The sequence below is a fragment of the Dermacentor andersoni genome, chromosome 4 (genome assembly GCF_023375885.2).
Source record: "Dermacentor andersoni chromosome 4, qqDerAnde1_hic_scaffold, whole genome shotgun sequence".
Lineage (NCBI taxonomy): Eukaryota > Metazoa > Arthropoda > Arachnida > Ixodida > Ixodidae > Dermacentor > Dermacentor andersoni.
Window position 1 is genome coordinate 131326488 of NC_092817.1, and position 22628 is coordinate 131349115.

At 49.4% G+C, this 22628-nt stretch overlaps 1 protein-coding gene across 1 annotated transcript in view; it reads left to right on the forward strand.

Moving 5' to 3' along the window:
• The window catches only part of LOC126537817 (bridge-like lipid transfer protein family member 3A), a 103328-nt gene that overhangs the window by 54609 nt on the left and 26091 nt on the right, over nucleotides 1-22628 (forward strand). The window contains exons 12-15 of the mRNA XM_050184899.3: nucleotides 2569-2845; nucleotides 12354-12631; nucleotides 13043-13400; nucleotides 20647-21039. Coding sequence (XP_050040856.1) covers nucleotides 2569-2845; nucleotides 12354-12631; nucleotides 13043-13400; nucleotides 20647-21039 — 1306 coding nt within the window. The remainder of the gene's footprint in view (nucleotides 1-2568; nucleotides 2846-12353; nucleotides 12632-13042; nucleotides 13401-20646; nucleotides 21040-22628) is intronic.

Below are 22628 nucleotides of genomic sequence, written 5' to 3' on the forward strand. Positions count from 1 at the left end.
AATTACACTCCGATGCTATCATGTCTGAAGGTTGTGTGTAAGCTGTACTTTATGAATTTGCTGATGCATTTTGCTTTGAGAAATAACGCACTTGTGCCAGGTGGAGGGCCTACTAAAATGAGGTACTGCCATCTAGCGGTCGCGACCACACAGACAGACCTTAAACGGCGGCTGGAAAAGGAGATTTACGTTTTCTCGTAATTCAAATAACAATTAAAGGTATCATGTCGGAAGCTTGTGCGTAAGTCGTACTTTATGCGCTTTCTGACGCATTTTACTTTTAGACATTAATTTGGTTGAATGAGGCACTTGCGCTTGGCGAACAGCGTGTGAGGTGTGAGAGTGTCCTGAGTGCCTTCAGGGGCAGTGTCTTGGGGAGGAGGATCGCACGGACGTTCACGAGACTTTTCTGCATGGGGTGAACCCGGTGGTGGTGGTGAGACAGGTGGGTGCAAAGAAGTGGCTGCAGCAGGAATATGGGTACTAGTAGGAACTGGAAGAAAAGGTGGAAAGCTATGGTCAAAGGATGTGTTGTCATTGAAGCGACTTCTTTCATTTGTTGTTTCACCTTGACGTACCGAGTACTTCACCTGTTCAGACGCATTCCAACGCTTGCTATTTTCAAGCTGGAAAGTACTTCGACCTACTTTGCGATAAATCTTGAACAGACCGGAGTATTTAGGACCAGATTTCCGTGAAGTACGTACCCTAACCAGATCGCCTGGCTGAAACTGAGGACATTTGGTTGCGCAACGACGATCCGCATACTTTTTAGTATTTTCCTGTTTTTCACGTACTCTACTCTGCACTTGCTGACGCAACTTTGGAGAAGCAAATTCAGGATGAATTGGAGGCATGTTTGCGATGTGAGGTCGTAGTAGAGACGCTGCCCCTCGAAGCCTAAGTTACTCAGTAAAATGGCATTCTTCCTCTCGTCTTGTAGTGCTTCATATCCGGTCGCCTGGAGAAACGTGCAAAAAGAACATTTCCATGTGAGCTACAGTACCGAAGGAGTACCGGGTAATGCAAGGAAAGGCGGCATGGGGGGTGCAAATGCCATGCTGGGCACCGAGAACAAAGGCGGGGGAGTTGAAGTGGACGACGTCGAAGCTGACATAGCGTGTTGCATGCTGGAAGTAGGAGAGCAGCAGAAGTAGAATGGCAAGGGGACGTAGGAAGTAAAGTAAGCGGTTTACCTTGTCACCAGTTTGTTGTGGCTCCGACGGGGCGGCGGGATGGAGGATCTACGGCATGAGGCCTAAACGGCCGGGGTGCGCAGCACCGCTAGAAAAAGCCGGACTGCTTCAGTCGGGGGACCAGACCAAGAATGATTTTATTTCTGCGAGGGGTAACGCTGCAGGCAACTTACAGCATTTGGCGCTGAGTGGCACCCTGACATAAACGACCCAAAACCGAAACCAAAAGCCAACACAGGATACCACATGACTCCCTTTCATTCAACCCTTGCAGGACTGCAAGATTTGGCAAGATTACCCGAAAAGCCAAATTTAACTAATGACGGCATAATGAATGAATTCAAATCATTTTTTCTTTCTATTGCTTGAAGTAGTCTGTAATGTCTTCTTGTTTCTTGCTCTTGAAGCGTGACTCAAGCAGCATGACACGAAGAGTTCAGACATGTTTAAAGATTGGCTCAGTGTGACACAACGCAAAACAAGTGGCAATGGATTGTGTCATGGGCTGAAGGAGTGTCAGCCACTAAAAGACAAAAATAACATTTTATGAAACAGCGTCACGGCTAGGGAAGCATTGTTTGCCTAATTTCTTGTGTTTTCAAGCTTTTAGTGAACGTGGTGTACCTGAAGGGGCACCGGTGTGGGCTGGTGGCAATCGAATTAACTGAGGTGGCATGTTTAACGAGTTCAAATTAAATGAATTTCCTTCCATTGGAATGTATGTTCTGTCACTGAGACATTTCAGTGCATTCAAATGAACGGAAACGTCTAATTAACCGAGGTTGAATTAACAAGAGTTGACCATATTGCAGTGCAGATATTTAGGTATCATTTCTTGTTTCATGATGCAGTTCTGCAGAAAAAAAAAATTCTTTAATTACATTCTGGGGTGTTACATTTCAAAAGCAAGATCAGATTATGCATGATTAGTGCATTACACTGTAGCGCACTAGGTAACTCGAATAATTTTGACCACCCAAGGTTTTAATGAGAACCTAAATATTACACGACCATTCTTGCATTTTGCCCCCATCGAAGAGCGCCTGTTACAACCAGGTTGAACCTTGAACCGCCAATGTCGAGTTCAACAGCACAAAGCCATAGGCATTTGGCTAACTCGGTGGGCGATTCTGCAGAGAACAGAGCCACCAACCAACATATCTGTAGGGGTATTAAGAGGTTCCGTGTTGAGCCATGTTGGGCGATGACAAAGTTTCTGTGACACAACTCTGTGGGAGACATTGAGAAAAACTACTTCTGAGATGCAAAGCGCATACGAATTCAAAAGTTGAAGGTTCACACAATATGTAAATTTTAAAATATGCTAGGCACAGAACACGTACGGACAGATGTGGATGCCTTGGATGTGCAGGTTGCAGTGCCCCAGTTTGAGCGTGAGCGCCCTCTGTTCCCCGAGGAGCACTCTTCTGGTGAGGAGAGCCGCGAGCTCCGTCTAGGCTGCTCGCGGGCCGTGGCCACCAACTGGCGCCCGGCCGACAGGGGTGCCTGCCTAGAGGCCCTGGGCAGGGGCCCGCTTTTCTTCGAGACCACCAGCTTTCCCTGGCGGCCTGACGTAGGAGGAGGGGCCAGCCCCGATCCCCCACCTGTGCACCCGTGCTTCCTGCAGGGACAGCAGCAGCGCTCCAGTGGTTAGTGGATTTTCCTTCGTTTCATTGCCACTCTGAAGTACCGCACTGGCGTTTATGAAACAATGGCTTGCAGGCACAGGGACCTCAGGGGCCTAAGGAAGCTAGTTGAGAAATCCATTATGCTGACACATTCACTGCTGCCTTGGCTGTTTGACAGTGAGCCGGGATCAAAAGTGGCCAAACAAGGGATGTTTCAGCCTGAATGTAACGTTTCAGCAATGGGACTTGATTGTTGCTTGGACGTAGAGAAGTTGCCATGCTTTTTACTTTTCTATGTTTCATTTTGCTGATTTCATCTTGTTCGGTCATTGCAATGCACTACAGTCGAACCTTAGTATAACAAATTATTGGATATATTAAAGGAAATCTAGACTATTTCTCTCTGATATAACCGTGTTATAAATACACTCAACGTCTGATTTTTTTTTGGTGTCCCTATGGACTGCAAAAACGTCCATAAATTCAGCCAGCTCGAAAAAATGAATGCATCCTATTACCTGCCCCCAAGATCTCAGATCGGCACAGACACCCCGAAATAGCTCTAAAAGCTTGTCTGTACACTTTCCAGGTGTATCAGTGTTCATACTGTAACAAGAGACAGCACGTACATGCGTGTATACAGTAAAACCTCGTTAAGCCGTACCCGCTTAAACAGTAGTTTCGTTTTAAAAGTAGTAAAGTCAAATCCCCGACTGAGCGGCCATTGAGCATAATGTGTTTTGTATCCGCATAAACCGTACCAGCTTATTGCGTACGCATCGGTTAAAACGTAGAGTGTCAACTTTTCGCCGTGCTAACACGGCGGTGCGCCGTCTCCATCGGGCGGCCCGGCAGAACAACAAGCCTCAGAGATCGGAACAACGGCCTCCAAGCGCCACGTGCGTTTGCGCATAAAGTCACATCAACATCAACATCATTTCGACGCCGTGCCAGAGAGCGTTATGGCATCGTGCAAGTGAGGACTCGCGTTGTTCCGAAGCTCGGATAAAAAAGACGCCGGGTGCTCAGCATAGAAAAAAAATTAGACACCGTCCATGCTATCGAACATGACACGAAGAAGTCGGCGCTGGCACGCAACAGGGATCTGCTGTTGACTACAGTGTGTAGCATTTAGAATGCGAAGAAATTGGTCGGCAGCGCTGCTGCGACCGCGAGGACATGTCGGCTACGAGGTCCGACTTTTCGTCATCGTTGCCTGTGTTGTTGGCGAAGTGTCGACTAGCGACAGTGATGAGGACGTCACGGAAAGCGACAGCACGGGCGATTCAGGCCTGACAGTGGCATAAGCTACGCGTTACATCAGCCTCATGAATGCAATCGTCGCGACGAGAACAGGGGCGCGATAACGTAACTCTTTTCCAAATGAAAAGTATTCCAAACTCCGGCAATGAAAAATGCGCCCCCGGGACTTCTGCACCACTACTGTGCACGTGCACGGAGAATACGTAACGCCAACGAGGGATCTGCCATGCGAGTGTTTGCCGAGAAGTGGGGGCTGGCTGAAAAGCTGGCACGCAGCTTCAGTAAGTTTGAGGCCGCTGTCGTCGTCGTACTAGGCCGCCGCGGCATCAAACGAAAATAACACTTTTGTCGCGCGAAGTGAATAAATACTGCATGTTTTTTTCCCCCTTCATCGCACTCTGTCCGAGTTCCATCTTCGACAGGTAAGTGGGCGATCTCATGCTATTCGGTTAAACAGTACTACCGTTTAGTACGTACTTTTTCCGAGCTCCGGCCAACTACGGTTTAACGAGGTTTCACTGTAATTAAGGAATATGTGGGTCTCAAGACAGTGGCCTCTTTCTACTCTTGATATGCTTCACAGCTATACACAACTTATGCTTGACTGCGTAACACTCCTGCATTGTGGCGAAGCTGACTTTTTGGAACTGGCCTTGTGCAACGTTTAACTCTTGCCATGCTTTCTGAGCTTTGATGTCATCAGTGAAGATGACCCAGAAAGCACTGGAGTCTGTGTCTCCTGCGTGCTGGTGATTATGGCCATGTATTTTGGCAGCATTTCTGACAGTGGCAAATTCTTTAAATGAAAAACACAGCACCGAACAGCTGGACGCTTGGTAGCGAATGTTGAAGCAGCTAGGCCCAGTGTTGGTGTAGTGGCTACAGCTTCCAGCGAATTGGCTTGCTAAAGCACTGATTTGAGGCGTCGAGATCATCAAAATGGCAGTGGAGATGGCTTTCATTAATGCCGTTTCGGACCTGTGGTTGCGACAAAAAGTCCGGAAAACTGGACAGTAAAAGGTTTCAGACGTCCTTATAACCATATTTACTGGCATAATGAACGCACTTGCACAATGAATGCACCCATCACTTTTCCAATCAAAGAGCTTTTTTTTTGCCTCACATTATGATTGCACCTTGAACTTGCTGCCGTGGAGTAAAAGACACGGTACAATTCAGCATACGATACGATATCAAGCTCGCCAAAACCGCAGCCAGATCCAAGGCGTTTTGCCAAACCGTAGTACCCTCCATTCCGTCCATTTATTTATTTTGTTTTCATACAGAAGAAAGGAACGAGAGTTTGAAAGGGGCCATAGTGCGGGATCTGAATCCCGACGTGCAACAAAACTAGGCGACGCGTGGTACGACTCGGCGTCCGATACGGTGTTCGATACGACAGTGTGGCAGCTGAATCGGAGGCTTTTTGACGTGCCGTAGCACCTGATCAAATGCCCAGCCTGCGACCAAAGGAGGAGACACGGTACGATTCCACAGTGTCTGATGTGGTGTCTGACACCCCAAAATGGCGCCCGGATCCAAGGCATATTGCCGTGCTGTAATGCCGGATTGGATGCCCGGTGCGCACAAAAGTAGGTGACAGTTGGTACGCCTCGGCGTCTGATACAGCATTCGATGTGCCAAAATGGCAGCGGAATTCGAGGCTTTTTGCTGTGCTGCAGCGTCTGATCGAACGCCCGGCCTGCGACAAAAGTAGGAGACACGGTAAGATTCCACAGCGTCTGATGTGATGTCTGACATGCCGAAACAGCAGCTGTATCCGAGGCTTTTTGCCGAGCCATACTGCCGGATTGGATGCCCAGTGTGTGACGAGACTAAGTGGCATGTGGTATGCCTCGGTATTTGCTACGGCATTCAATGCGCCGAAATGGCAGCGGGATCTAAGGCATTTTGCTGTGCCGTACAGCCAGATTGGATGCCCGGTGTGTGACAAAAGTAGGTGACATGTGGTACGCCTCAGCGTTCGATACGGCATTCAACGCGTCGAAATGGCAGCTGGATCTGAGGAGTTTTGCGCTGCTGTACTGTCAGATTGGGTGGCCGGTGTGCCACAAAAGTAGGTGACATGTGATTTGCCTCGGAGCCCAATACAGTGTTTGACACGCCGGAATGGCAGCCGGATCCAAGGATTTTGCTGTGCCTTACTGCCGAATTGGATGCCCAGTGACATACTGTATAACTTGGTGCACAGTACAGGGTTTGATGCGCCAGAACCAAGGCATTATGCCATGCCGTAGCGTCGGATTGCACGCCTGGCGTACACAGGTGTCCATTCCAGTGCTACGGCACTGAAAACTCGTGTGATTTGGCTGCTGTTAGAGAGCGTCCAAAGCTGTATCAGACGCTGAACCGTACTGTGTGCCTTCTACTTTTTAGAGGCGACCACAAAAAATTATTCCCTCAAAAATTTACTCTGCAGGAAGAACACAACATTGCGTAAATTTTTCTGCAAATAAAGTGCAATCATTATGCGAGTAAATGGGGTGCCATGAAGGCGGCCAAATTATCAGGCATGTCCAAAAAATCATTTGACTGTGTACGCTTATAGGTAATATCAGATATAACTATGATACAGTTGAACCTCGATATAACACAGATATAACAGTTTATCGAATATAACAAAGTAAATATAAAGTTTGCTTGGTGACACTTTATTTCATTGCAGTATTCTTCTGCTGCAATGAAATCAGAAATGCTGGATTGGACACAATATCAATTATAGCGAAGCAAACTTTATTTGCACTTGCCTCAAAATATGCATTCTATTAGCAAAAATGTGTAAAACAGTCACTGACCGGTATTTAAGGTTCCTGATCTTCCGGACCTGTCCGATTATTTTTGCTTCCATGCAGCACTGCCACCTTCACCTAGCACCAATGTACTAGTACTCAAGTAATATTGCGCAACAAAAAATGACCTAGACATAAGAGAAGACGACACACCAAGCGCAATATGTCTTTACGTCTGTGTCGCTTTTTGTTGCGCAATTTCGCTTGAGTAATGGATTACCAACTTGTCCGGAATACAGCCCTCACCAATGCATAAACGCAATAACCAAAAATTGGATGCTGAACGGTGTTTCAGGCATGAACCATGCAAACCATACCACAAACCTGGTGGCCATGAACAAAGTTGCCGCTATGTTGACTGGCACAAAACTGCAGGTTTAGTTGCTGGCTCCAGACGAAGTGGTTAGATCTTGTGGCCTAAGCACTGTGACTGGTAGAGTGGCCGGTGGCAATGCGGAAAGCTCAACGCCAGTATTTTTACACTCGTAGACATTGTCGGCAATCAAGCATCAGATGAGATGCACGGGCCAGAATGACGGCCATAGTAGTGGAGTGCACATAAATGTGCGGTCCCCTCCGTGTCCGAAAACTCTGTCAGCGACGTGGACGTTTTTGCCTGGTTGGATGGTTGTGCATTCACGGTGGTGCAGAGTGCGTGTGTGTAATTTGCTTTTGTTCCTGTGCCGCCTATCAACATGGCAAGATGTCAACAGGGAATCGAAATCCACAGGGAACCCTTAGCTGGCCCATCAGAGCTTGCGTATGTTCCGCATAGATCTGATCACAAACATTCCTATGCCATCTGTCATGTTGGTAAAAGAACTTTTGAAGGCCACGGGGTGCATGGCATCTGGAAGTTAACGTAGCTGATCTCGGCGCCTTTATATGTCAACTTGACAGTTCCTTCAGGACAGTGTGTGTATGGGGGGGATGGGGCAAGTGAGTGCGCCTCTTCTCTGTCTCAGCCGTGGCTGCTCACGTCTATACGCACTGCTGAGCGGCAAACACGGGCCACATGCCTGCCATATCTTATGTGCAATCATCGGCAGGGGCAGTGGGTAAATAACACCAGAATGACTGGTGCCCCAATGCACGCCGTGTTCCCACATGCCTAATGGAAGATTATGCGTAATATCAAGTTTCCAAAATGCATTGAAGTGTGAAGCAGCCCAAATCATTCAATTCCTTCTGCCTACATTCTTCATCACACCAGCATTGTGACCTCAAATGTGCGTAGTGATCAAGTGAGATCTGGGGCGACATCGTGCAAGCATCACGCTTTCTGAGTGTTCTGTTTGCCTTCTACATCACTGAGTAGGCAGTGTTCAATTGGCACTTCTGCCTCGCCATACTGACTACCTTTAACGAAAGTTTGGCGCTGGTGAATAAAGAGAGCACAAGTGAGCATTTGGAAAGGGAGATGCCTGTGCGATCTTGCCCCTTTTCATGATTGCCTTTGTGCACATAGCGCCATGCTTGTTCACCCTTTCTCTACCACGAAAAAAGAAAATCTTACCAAACTTACTAAAAATTTTTCTGCACTCACTTTGTAGACCTTGTTTTTCTGAACAAAATGACACCATTATTTTTATTCAGTTGAGTACCTCTATTTCACAAATCGCATCAAAAGATAGTTTGAAGAAGGCTTCAGTGCATGGCCCTAGTGTCTTGTAAAAAAGCGTTTTGCAGGGCTCGATACACTATGAGAAAAGAGAATACGAATAAAAATAACCTAAGCAGTGCAAAAACATGCACATGAACAGTGGCTACTTACCGCAGCTCCTAACGCAGTTTGTAGGCTGTCTTTGTATGCAGTTAGTAGGCTGTCTTTGTATGGTAAACTCACAGGCAGCCACAAGGTCCTCCAGTCTATCCACAGAATTGTCGTCAGAAGACTCCTCAGATGAGAACACATGACCTTCCGTTCCTGTGCAACACTACAGAGCTGTCACCTCAGGAGGAGTCGTCGAAATAATTTCTTTTAGGCGTGTTTTCATTCCCTCATTTCGAGGAGGCAGCCATGCTTTATGCATGGGTGTCAGAGGCGGCAATATACCGTATTTACTCGCATAATGATCGCACTTTTTTGTCAGAAGAAATTGACGCAAATTCAGGGGTGCGATCATTACGCGGGTTAAATTTCCCGCAAAAAAAATATTTTTTTTCGTCCCCCGTTTGCTGCGGGATGCGGGTGCGGGACACCAAAACAAAAATGGCGGCCGGCTGAGCAAGCCGAAACCGCCGAACGCGATTTTTTTTTTCTTCTCGTGAGTACATTACATGCATTGAAACAGTTTTTTCCGTATCAGTAATGAATAACATCGTTAATATCGACAAGTTTGCGGCAATAACGTAGCCATGTCCACTTTGAGGGGGCAGAAACAGATGGGCGCGCTTAGCTGCCAGTGACATAGAAACACATGGCGGGCATGCTGCGGAAACTGTGGCATGTGGCATCTGTCTTCACTACTATCCTAATACCGCACGTTTGCCCTAAGGGTGGGTGAATATCTTAGCTGTGTTACAAGCGTTGGCGTATGAATAAGGTACACTTTTAACATTTCAATGTAAACGTGGCTACTATCGTTGCCGCTTGCGATTTGTTGCTTGCCCACGAGTGCAGATGAGAAGAATCAAAAGGCGCCTTTTTTGTTGTTGACCACAACCATTATAAAGCCTACACATAATAAAGGAAAGTTTGGTTGTACCTCTTTTTTGTCATGGAAGTGCGAAAAGTGATTAAAGTAATGAAATGAGGCATCTACTTAAGAGTGTTTGGTGCGTGCAGACCGCCTGGTTCGTCTTGAATAGTCGTTCGCGTAGCATTCAACAGATGGTAAGCGCAATCATTATTAGCTAGACTTGGCACACGACATATCGCTGCGGCAAGTTCGGGGTGCGATCAGTACGCGGGAAATAAAAAAAAATCAAATTTTGACGACAAAATTCAGGGGTGCGATCATTACGCGAGTGCGACCATTATGCGAGTAAATACGGTAATGAAAAACGAGACACAAATGGCACAACATGGACAAGTGTGGCCATATAGTGTCAGGAATCACAACTAGATGCAATAGAATGAGTTTAGTCGTTATATATTTACTGTGGTTCAAATTTTACAGCGAAGCTGTATATGGCTAGGGTTCCGTGCATTTTTGTTCTCCATGAACAAAAACTATCATCGTCAATGGCTCATACCCCCGTAAGCATTCGGGCTTCCATAAGCAAGCAAAAGATGCAATGGCTCATAGCCTCGTAAGGCAGAGGCTACAAGCATTCAGCAAAGTGAAGCAAACAGTGCTTAAATACTTTCTAATCACGCTTACAACATACAGAACGGCATGTCGAAATCTGTCATCATCAATGGCTCATACCCCTGTGAGCAATAGCTCATATCCCCTTGAGCAATGGCTCATATCCCCGTGAGCAATGGCTCATATCCCCGTGAGCAATGGCTCATACCCTCGTGTGCAATGGCTCATACCTCTGTAAGCATGCAAAAAATGCAATGACTCATTGTCCCGTCTTGCAAAAGAATTGAAGACTCGGCGATCAAGGATGCGCCAGGTGGGAGGCTGCACTTCGCAGCCCGTACCTGGATGAACAATTCTGGGCTGTCCAGCAGGCTCACGACGTGGCCATGAGGCTTGGCCTTCTGGTCCCGACGTGGGAGCGGCCCGCTTAGTGGTTAATTATCACTACTTGCAGGACCAAATAAAGTTTTCCTTCCTTCCTTCATTGTCCCGTTGTGTTCGTGGCTACTCACTTTGCATAAATTAGCAGCGATGACACTCTCCCTGTTGTCATTGTCAGTGATTTCATTGTGGATGTGTCAGTACCAAAAATGGAGCGGTTTACGTATTCCGTGTTGCAGACATTCCTTGTGATACCACACCGAACTGGCCCAACCGACCACCGAAGGGCATACGTGCATCGATTTGACATTATCAAAGAATGTGATTGCAGTTGCGAGTGAAATAATGACCACCCATCAAGACAATAAATGAGTTCGTACCTTTGTTCAATATTATGTGTCACCTCTGTGTTATGTGCTAAACAGCTTCGCTGGTCAACCACCTTCACAGAATGGAATGGCTCATGATTTTTGTTTATGATGACTATAGTCATTGGTTACACTGGTACAAAATTTCATGATGACTATACTTGTCAATGGGAGGTAAAGGGATAATTTGTAAGCGAATGTTTACTGCAATTTATATGGCCCATCAAACTATGAAGCTTACTTCCTTTAGTTGTTGCTATTGCTGTCAATGCTCCATCTCTTGGCCGAAACTGCAGCTTTTGTTTTGTTTTCTAGGCGAGGATGAATCTTTGTAACTTTCACACTTTTGTTTTAATTTGTGGGTGCCATCTAGTGACGGCTGCAGGCATTAAGTACAGTCAGCCATGGTGTCCTAAGATTTATGGCGCTGCACGATGCGCCACATGCAAATCTCGGATGCCGTGAGCCATGCCGGTGCATTGCCTTTGGCACCATCTGCACTACGTGCACTAGCGCTCGTGATCACGCAACTATAATCCAACATTCTCGTGATACTTTGTTTATAAGTGTTTACTGACAAGCTTTGGAAACCCATAAAGTTATTTGTGCTGTTGAAACTTTAAAACCTTGACTTAATGAAACTTGCGATTTAAAGGAGTTTTTTTAAAGGAGTGAGCACAAGTTCGTTATATTGAGGTTTGCCTGTGTTGGCACAAGCCTGTGCACACCCACCACCTTGCTACCTGTGTCCTGAAAAATGCCACTGGTAGACCGGTGTTCATCTCACCACAGGTGATAATTTTCTGGATAGCAAACTGGCTTTGCAAGGTTACATGAAAAGGAACTTTGGCATTGGTTTGTCTGAGCTGTTTTGTGGCTGTTCAAACATTTCCACCCGCCGTGGTTCCTATGCTTTTCTGCCACTGGGCACAAGGCCGCAGCTTTAATTCCTGGCTACGGTGGCCACATTGAAATTGAGGTGGAATGAAATTTAATATATTTGTTTATTGAGAAAACTACATGGTGCCCAAGGGCATAATTGTTGCGGGGGTACATTTCAAACAATACCAGTACAATGTCAAAAGAGCCGGAAGAACATGAAACCGAAAGGAGATAAATTGGAATAGAGGGAACGCTTGTGTACTATGCTTTGGGTGCACTTTAGAGAACTTGGAACTCGAATTAATTAGTGACTCCGCATTACGTCTCTCAATACCCGTGTATTGCTGTGAAATGTGAAACCCACTTGATCGATCCGCTGGTTTCCTTTCCTCCCTAACTCTATGACATAGACACACATGCAAATTGGCATTCTGTTTTTGACACATAGGCGTGCAATTCGAGAAGAAGAGCTGTCTTTCCTTGCTGTGTTGTGAGCTATGAACTTAGCTGCGGCCTGTTTTACTGCAGCACTTTTGCACTGTCATGCAACCGCCATGCCTCTTTGTTCCAGGAGACCCCGAAGCTGAGGCGTCTCTGTGGTCGGTGCAGCTGGATCCCTGCTGGGCAGAGTTTGTCGAACGCCCCGGGTCAAGACCACGGGCCTTTGTGGAGCCACTGCCACTTACGCTTTGGATAGCTGCGCCGGTCACTCTAGCATCACACGTGCCGCTGTTGCTGCATGTGCCGGCGCCGCTGCGGCTGCAGCTAGGTCGACGAGAGTGTGCCTTCCTGCTGCGCTTGGCACGTTCGGCCGCCGTGCTACATGAGCAAGCGGCTCTCGACAGATTGGTGCGTATGCATGCCTCGAGTGCAGTTTACATAGCTAATGGTTCATTCTAGTTCAGTGAAGAAAAGGTGACAATACAGGGCAGGTTCCACCATAAAAGTGGGCTGTGCATTATCTGCATCCCTTGGCATTATTGAAGAAATGTGCTCTTGTGGTTCCTGTTGGCTCCTCACACATTCCAAAGCAGCCAAGCAAGCATTGTAAACATACAAATGGTTGCGGCATCACACAAAAGTAGTTCTTGGTTTGTTACATGAGAGTCCACATCCTTGTAATCTGGCCTCTTCTCAAGCCTGTGAGTGGTGCTACTTAATTGTCGTAAATCTGCATACAGAATGCCCCTTTTTTTTGTGTCTACAACTGGGCACCAGCTTAGAGCTTGCAGCGGCATTGAGAAGTGTTGTTTCTCGCAGGCCATCCTCGGTCCCAGTGGCCGGGCTCCTCCATCTGTCAGCGTGACGGCACTGTGGCCCCGGGTGGAAGTGACACTGCTTCTGCCGCCGTCGCCATCGGCAAGTGCAGCCATGGGCTCGGCTTGCGATGGCTCGGAACGGCCGGCGTCTTCAACCACCACAAGTGAAGCTGACGAGGTGCCGCCACATGGCATGGACGACTCGCCAGACTCTTTGCTGCAACATTCACTTCCGGCTTCTATCGGCGTGCCTCCACCAGTTCCACCAGGCTCAGGGGAGGCGCCCAAGGCTCCCCTGTGGACCTTCCGCAAAGGACTTGCTACCGTAGTGTCTGGAATAGATGCTGTTCTTGCCAAAGGTGAGTTAGGATTTAGCACTTTGGGCTTGTTGGTTCAACATATTGTTGCGTGTGGAAAGACACAGACGAAAGAGGCTATTTGCAGGCTATTTACACTGGAGCCAGGCAGCCAGGCCGACATTCGCTCGCACCAAGGGCACCGACCAACTTCATCGTCGTTCTAGCGGCGGCTCTCGCCTCTTGAGCGTCGCTCGATGATATCGTAATACTACTGTTGTGTCGGCAGCGGCAGGCAAGCGGGGGGCCCCGACGGGCGAACGCGCGGCTAGCGCCGGCGCAGTGAAGGAGACACGAAGCTAACTGCTCCCTATGAAAACCGGAACGAAGACTCGACCGACCCGCGGCCGTTTATTACTTATAAAGGCTTCACACGCTAGATGACACCTCCCGATTGGTCCAAGCTTGTCACATGACAGAAGGGGGGTGCGCCATCTAGTTTAACAACTACAAAACATACATGTACAATGACACAGAGATCTGACAGGGGGCGACACTATACTACATCATCCCCCCCTGGAAACAAAGCAAGCATACAGTGAAACGCGCACACAAGGCGCGCACTTAAGTCCAAAGACAAATTCAGTTCGTTCCCCCCCCCCCACGTTCACACACGCGCACCAGTCGCACACAAAGCACGCACTTAAGTCCACAACAATTTCAGTCCGTCCCTGCCCAAGTTCACATACACGTGCACCAGTCTTGGGCACCAAAACACAGGCAGTCACTCAAAGTCTGACAAGGAACACGGCACAAAACTCACTGCACCGCAACAAGGAGCACATTTTATACCTGTGTTAATGAAACATGTGGACTGTCTGCTAAATGTCACAATAAGGCCCTTAGCCGTGGCATTTCGAAGACTGAAACACACTCTACACTACAGAAACAAAATCATCGAGCCACGGAGGCCGTTTTCTGTCACAATGAGGACGCGTGCGTACCTCGGAAGAACTTTGGGGGTTGCGACGCGTATCGGTCGACTTGAAAGACCCAGTCGTCCCACTATTATTTACCTCCCCCGGGTTGAAAAACTGAATGTGGTTGTCGCTCAAAGCTGGAGAGCGTTGCCCAGGAAGCTCCTCTCGACGTCCCAACAAGTCCTGGGAGGCTACCAATTCCCCAACGGAATCAGAGACGACTGCTGACTGTAGACTCGGAAGTGATACAGTCAGACGAACTACTTAACTGATGCCTATGAAAGGACGATGTCACTACAGACGAGTCATCGGAATGACTATCCAAGTTTGAATATGAGTACAAAAAGTCCCTATCACTTGTAGACAATGTACTACCTGCTGGATCCTTCACCACTACGGTTAACTTAGACACATGCCACGTCTTCCAATCACTGAGTAGAAAAGTAGATGGTCCTATCTGGGCCTTGACTTTACGAGGTTTACTGTACTTAAAGAATCCTTTCCTGTTAAACCTGATTCTGACGGTGTCTCCCACCTTGATACGAGTTGCCTGAGCACCTCTACGTTTGTCTACGTACTGTTTAGTCTGCGACTGTTTCTGCAAGACCCTTTCTTGAACTTGAGACACAAGACTGTCCTGTTCCCGTAGATCTACACAGAGCCGCATGGTTCCATCCTTCTTGCGCACCACCACGAGTGGAGACACCCACTCAGTAGCCTCGACGCGCTCGATGACGTCGCAGTCCTCGAGACGTCGCAATTCATGTGTGACCTGGTCACGTAGGGCCAGGGGTAGTCGGCGCAACTTTGAAGATACTGGTTTCGCATCTTGCTGCCGATGAATTCGGTGCACAAAATTGTTGACGAGACCCAACTCGTCACTGGAAAGGTGATCAAAATCCGGAGCCACACCTGTGGGGCTCTGTACTGAAGGAAGCGATGGTAGACGACCTGTCAGCGACGTACCGTCGATCTGTATGCCCAAGCGTTGGATGGCGTCTAAACCCAGCAGTGATGTTCCTGTAGTCGTTACGTGGAACGTGATGGAGCATGACCTTTGCAAAAACTGGACATTGGCTTGAAACAGGCCTTGAATGTCGATGCGTTGCTTGGAGAAATTCCTCACGTCCACTGCTGCTTTTGACAGTCTGTGCTGTCGACCAAAGTGCTTTCCAAAATCATCGGCCGTCATCAATGAGGCAGACGCTCCCGTATCCACCGGCAGTCGCATGGAGACGCCGTTCACTACGACCGGAACTTCCAAATCTTTTTTGGTTTCGAAAGCGCTTACCGTCAAGACAGACGCGGACGGCTGCCCTGCGGAAGTTGAAGACAGCGTCTCTGCGGAAGAGACGTGTTGAACAGTACGGGTTTTTCGGCATACTGATGCAAAATGGCCCAACGCGTGGCAGGCGTTGCACCGCCGGTTCCTTGCTGGACAATTCCTGTACGTTGCAATATGCTTCGTGCTGCCACACCGATCGCATGCACCACGGTTCCCGGAGGAGCCATGTGCGAAATGTCGGCCCTCTTGGCGGCTTCCCGGAAGAAGTCGGTCGTCTGGGCGGCTTCCCGGAAGAAGTCGGTCGTCTGGGCGGCTTCTCGGAAGAAGTCGGTCGTCTGGGCGGCTTCTCGGAAGAAGTCGGTCGTCTTCATGGCCTCCCGGACTACGTCGGCCATCTTGGCGGCTCCCCGGAAGAAGTCGGCCATCTTGGCCCGTCGACGGAACGCCAAGTTGAGATGCCTCAATTCTTCGTACATTTTCGGAGCCGAACGCGCGGTTCGCTCGATGCAAGGCTTCTAACGAGCGTCCAATTTCTTCTGCCTTGTCCAGGGACAGGGTTTCGCCATGAGCCAGCAACTTTTCGCGAACGCTGACGTTCGCTACCCCATGTATGATTTGGTCTCGGACGCGCTCGTTATAGGTTGTGCCGAAGTTGCACTGTACCGCCTTCTCCTTCAATGCGGTCACGAATTCCAGGAATCCTTCTCCCTCGAACTGCTTTCGACTGGTGAATTCGTGCCGTTCCGCCAGGATATTTGTTGACGCGGCGAACAGCCGGTCAAGCCGCTGCGAGAGTCTCGGGAACTCTGACGCTGGCGGGACCGCATCACTTGACGTTGACGCTGCGCCGGTCGACTGCCTTGCTGCCTCGCTTGACGCTGACGCTGCGCCGGTTAACTGTCTTGCTGCTTCTTGCTCCTCGCCTGCAAAGTACTTCCGTTGTCCCTCACGCCCGAGAGCGCTGACGAGCGTCCGCGCTCGTCGTGCGTCCGTCCAGTCGCCACCGCCGGCCGCTTCGAGGTGGGCCTGAAAAATTATTTTCCATCGATACCATGGAATTAACGGTAACCCGGGCACTTCAAGAAAGACTGGAAGGTTCGCCGTAAAAGAAGCCATGCCCGGTAGCGTGCAGGAGACAGTGTAGGAGGCAAGCCGGAGCTCGCAGCAGGAATGGGCAAGGAAGAACAAAGGGGGCGAGAAGGCCTAGGCTCGGAAGCCTCGCGACGCCAAGTGCGTCGGCGGCGTTTGCCTGCCGTGCGGACACGGGAAGGGTCGCTTCACTTACGAAGCTCATTGGTTTCCCGGGGCTTCGGTCGGAACCGCTGCGGGAATCCCATCCTCGTCGCCAAAAGATGTTGTGTCGGCAGCGGCAGGCAAGCGGGGGGCCCCGACGGGCGAACGCGCGGCTAGCGCCGGCGCAGTGAAGGAGACACGAAGCTAACTGCTCCCTATGAAAACCGGAACGAAGACTCGACCGACCCGCGGCCGTTTATTACTTATAAAGGCTTCACACGCTAGATGACACCTCCCGATTGGTCCAAGCTTGTCACATGACAGAAGGGGGGTGCGCCATCTAGTTTAACAACTACAAAACATACATGTACAATGACACAGAGATCTGACAGGGGGCGACACTATACTACAACTACCCCCCCCCCCCCCGGCGACAGAAGTGCCGTCACAGTGCTGTTAAATATCCAAGGCGCATGGAGAGTTGTAGGGCTTGAGTCGGGCGACGTGGCCAATGTCACTAGTTGTCACAGCGGAGAACGTAGTGGGTGTGGCTAGAACGATTTCATAGGTGACATCGGTCACTTTGCGGAGCATGCGATATGGGCCTGCGTAACAGGAAAGCAGTTTTTCACAAAGGCCAACTTTATGCAATACAGTCAAACCCGGCTATATCGAACTCGCAAAAAAACGCCTATCAGTTCGATATAGAGCATAATTCGATATAAGCCTGCTAAATAATTGGATGTCATAAAAGCACATACCATTTATAAAATCACTTTATTGGCGAAACTAGCTTAGTTTCGCATAAATTAGTCCTGCATTTTCTTCTGCTTGGGCAATTTCGCTGCCTGCAACGCACGCACTTCCCCACGTTGTCTAGAGTCCGAGCAGCTGAGGCCGCAACCTTCCGCATTCGCGCAGAAGCACCGGACTAATTCGAGTGCACCAACCACTTCGGAGGATGTGGGCAAAGGACCGTAGTTGCTTTCCTCAACGTGCCTACTTTCATTTGTGCTCGGTACGATGTCGGCGATGTAGTTTTCGTTTCGGGATCTACCGTCGTCGCGACACCATCATCTGCACTCACAAACTCGTCCACCGTTGATTCGAATGTCCCTGAAATTTTGACAGCTCGCTCCAAACTTCGGCAACACCGGCAACGGCTTCATCGCATTCATCAGAATTTGCAGTCATCACCGAGCACGCGGAAACCGGCACGTATGAAGAACGCCTCGTACACGGCCGTGCGTACGCGTCGGGCGCCATGGGCACCGGGTTGCGAGTCTGGCCGCTTTAGCCCTAATCGTGCCGCGAGTGCTCCTCGGAATCTTGCACGCTGCGGGGACATCGCGTTCGACGCGATTTGTGATTTCGATCTTCACGACGAAAGGCGAATTCTGCCGCTTCATCACGGCAACACTGCTGGAGAAGGCCCACAAGGCGCAAACACGATAAACCAGAGAAGCAGCCAGACAACTCGCACTTTCGCCATCTTGCACGAAGAGCGCACAAGAGCCTCTGATTGGCTGTCTGAGCAAGCGCTGTAGGCGGGCCAGGATCATTTTTTTGCTAGGGAGTGTCGATAGATAGTGATCTAAAGAAAGGAAGGACGCTTGATTCTGCAACCCGTGAAGGAGCACGGCGAAGCGTCGTCAGGGGAGAGGGAGTGGGAAGTGAAAGATGATAGAGAAAGAGGGAGGATAATAGACTCAATAGACTTCACTATGCACGACAGGGGGGAGTGTCGACGGCTCGCCCGAACAGCCCGAGGCAGCGCGGTCACGGTAGGGAGAGCGGTTGATGGAGCCGCGCCGCCGGGTTTCCCCGCTACCGCGAGGGAAAGCCAACTTCTGGGGGCACTTTTCCGCCGCTTGACGTTCGATATATCGGGAGTCACTGCAATATTTGTTCGATGTAAGCGTAATTTTTGCTATATATACTCATTGTAACTATACCGTGACCAGAAATTGTTCGATATATAGAATAATTCGATGTAAACGGGTTCGATATAGTCGGGTTCGACTGTAGTGACCAAAGCAGCGCGAGGGTGCCAGGCACAAAATGGACATCACAGTGACGGAGGTCGTAGCGTTGCTTTGTTTGTCTTGAGACACTTGTAGACGAGCACGCGCAAGTTGGTAAGCATGGTCAGTATGGGCGATTGCATCACGAGCATAATCTCTAGTTCAAGCTGTGGTAGACGGAAGCACAGTGTCCAGCGGTAGCTTCGGATCGCGGCCTTACAAGAGGTAAAACCGGGAAAGGCCAGCAGTTTCGAGGCGGGAAGAGTTGCGACGGGGTTGGGGCGAACGAGACTGATGGCGTCGAAGTGAGGACAAGTGGCTGTAGTGAAGGTTCGGAGCAGGAGCATCAGCGGCAGTGGGTTCATGGCGGGTGGTATAGGGAACAGAAGGTCCAAAGGTGCGGGAATAAGCGGCAGCATATGTCCGAGGAGGTGGTGGCCATTGCTTGCGGCAGTGATGAGCGATGTGGCCGATGCGACAGCAGTGGAAGCAGATCGGCCAGTCATCAGGGGTACGCCATTCGGATGGGTTGCGGCGAGAAGTGGCAGAAAAGGACTGCCAAGGATGAGGATTGCCACTAGAGAACTGGGGAACGCTGGGTTGAGACGTGGAACACACAGAGTTCAGACCCATGTTCTCAATTTCCTGTCTGATGACGGCCTGAATCGTCGCAATGGTGGTTGCTGGCGGAACAGGAGGCGTCGTGGAGAAAGCTGGCGAACAGGTGACCTCGAGTTCGTGGCGAACAATACGGGTGACGTCGTCACAGTAGGGGACGACGTCACCTACTGTGACGTCGCAATCACAACTAGTTGAGATGTTGCAGCATAGCGACAAGGCCTGTACACAAATATATCAAAACTGGAGTGCCAGCTGCCTAGATCACAAGCTGTCTGTTCAACCATGTGTCCTTAACTGTCGTATGCGGATAATGAAAGGTGCCAACATTTGGACGATTTGCACCTCCCATGAAAATCTGCTTCATACCATGGGACTGTCTTCCCAGGCTGGGTGCATACAAGAACAAGTAGTGGGCTGTCATCCAGGTTAACAATGGCACAGCCTACATTGTGTGCTTTGCGCAGATGAAGGTACTAGACACAGAAGATTAAGACATTAACCTAGCATGCTGTAAAACGTGGGGGATTCATGGAAACAGGCCCAAGTATGATGAGTATCCAGTTAATCTTGCATTATAAGAAGCAGTGAAGATGACTTTGAGTGCTGGTGTTTGGTCGTAGTCTGGAAGAGTTGTGATAGGGCAGATGCGTGACCTTTGCAGCCCTGTTTTTTTCTTGCCAGAAGGAAGGTGGGGGAAAGAAAACAATCATATGCACGTTTCCAATACGTATTATCAGGTCTGCATGAACGTCTGGAAGAAAAAGGCCAAGGAAAAAGTAGATAGGAGACAGAATGAAGGAGCATTTGGGTAATGGGGCTACATATAAAGTTACTCTCGTGCAATAGAACAGAGGCTCGCAGAAAGACTTCAAGTGATAAATAGTGGCCAAACAAGGGGTGGCTCTGGAGCCAGTGTATTGACAAAGGGACTTGTATTCTTCAGGGCAACAGCTGTCTCTTCCCATTGTTTCTATGACGAAGACAAGTACCCTTGTTGAAAGGTTGGCTCCAGGGGGATGTCTTTTGTTCGACTACACTTGGTGTTCATTAGGTTTCATACACACAATGGCGTAACACTGGTGATGATGTACAGTGGCCACATGGATTATATTATTGACTCTCAAAGCAAAAGCTGAGACACAAATGCTCTCACGTTTCACGTGCAGGTGCTGCAGATGGTGAATTGGAGTCTGTAGCAGATGACGACACTGTCTCTCTACGGAGCGACCTTTCTTCGGACTCGGACCAGCTGCTCCTTGCCACCGGGGCACTGGATGAGGTCCTGGGTCGCAGTGGTACCGCCGAAGTTGCACAGGACGCTGCTGAGCTTCTTGCCCTGGACCACCATGGAGGCAGCGCACAGGCAGCAGCCATGATGGAAAGCGCAGAGTGGCACAGTGGTCGTGCCGGGGGCAGCTCGGGGCGTCCCTGCGTTGCCGTGCGCCTGCAGGACCTGCAGCTGGTGGGTTGGGCAGGCCCCAACGGTGCCACGCTACTGCTCCAGAGTCAGCACCTTGCTTTGGAAGAGAGGCACACGGCAGCAACTGCTGCGTCCACGGGTACGTCGGCCATTAGAGAAATTAGAGGACCCAAATGTTTGGGGCTTCAAAGAGCATTGTATGCCGGCTCCTGGGCACACAGGAGGTATGAGTTTTGTGGCGAGGTTTCTCCCTTGCAGTTTGTTTGTTGAGCCTGTAGCAGTGTCACTGAGGCTTTAAGTAAAGTTACAATAAACAATTTTATAAAATCATGACAAAGGAAGTGCTTTTGTCATCTACATTGGTATTTAAAAAGAATTCTGTGTTAATACATTAACGGCAAACAATTTACTAAGTGTCACTTTCCGCAGAGCTGATAATTGGAACGTCAACACTTTTTGCCACAGATTTTAAAGGTGTATTTCTCGAAATTGGGGCTAAGCATGGAATTTCTGCTGAATGGATAGTACAGTGCAGTCCACTTATAACGATATCGAGAAAGACGAAAAATATGATGGTTATAACCGATGATCGCTATATCTGGACTGCAGTTACCAAAAAAAAAAAATTCTTAAACGCGTTTGCGCTCTTTACCTTTGCAGCTCTGAACTCGAATTCGCTACTTGCTCTAAAGAATAGATGATGTGTACAGTAGGCCGTGAAAAACAAACTTTATTTCTAGCGCCAATGACCGTGTCAAGGATTAGGCGCGCCAAAATAGTCCGAAATCTGCACTTGCTTTTGCCGCAGCTTCAGCTTCACAACCGCGGTGTGCATGGATTCCAGCTGCTGCGCGAACACTGGCGGCAATCCTTTAGCATGCATAAAATCAATTAAGGAGTCGATCGACGACAGTGCACTTTGCGTGGACATCGTGGTTGGGGTCAAGGAGCCACTGTCGATCTCGTTGTCACTGTCGCTGATGCCGTCGCCACCGTCGCACAACTTTGCGTCTGTCGAGACAGTACATCTTCGGCGATCGCCTCGTCGGTGACCTCATCGCAGAACGAGGCAGCACTGTCTGCAGTCAAAAACTCCTCCTTCGACACACCACCTGTGTCACCAGTAGGAACGAGCTCCCAGAGCTCGGTTATGTCAGCCAATTCCACCAGGTCGGTCTCAGCGGGTTGGGGAAGTTCGTCCTTACGCACAAAGCCCGCCTTCTTGAAGCAATTGGTGATGAACCACTGGTAAAGCACCTCTTCAACATCAGCGTACAAAGGGTCTCTAACCCCTTTTCCGCTGATCGGAATGGCCGCTGATAGCTCCTGCCTTCACAATCGCGGTGCTCCCGGTTTTCAAGATGGTTGATATCGTTAACTGAACGAGCTCATACTTCTTCACGAGGGCGCTCACCTTGAAGCCGCATCGAGAGTCCTGCAAAATATCAATCTTCGTGTCAAGCGACACAGCTTTGCGCTTTGTCGGCGCCATCTTCGAACTGGGTTGAACCGTTTGTTGCACGCTGCTTCGGTGGCGTCAGCCTGCTATCGCGAGAGAGACGCGGGACGGGCGCCACCGCGCCGCTTTGCTTGTCGCTTCTTTTTTTCTTTCTCTCTCTATCGGAGCGACTGTGGCCGATGCGCATGAAGCAGCTAGCGCCATCTTGTGGCGCGCTGCGTCAACGTTGGCTGCGCCTACTCGTGCGTGGGCGGGGCGAGACGCGCTGC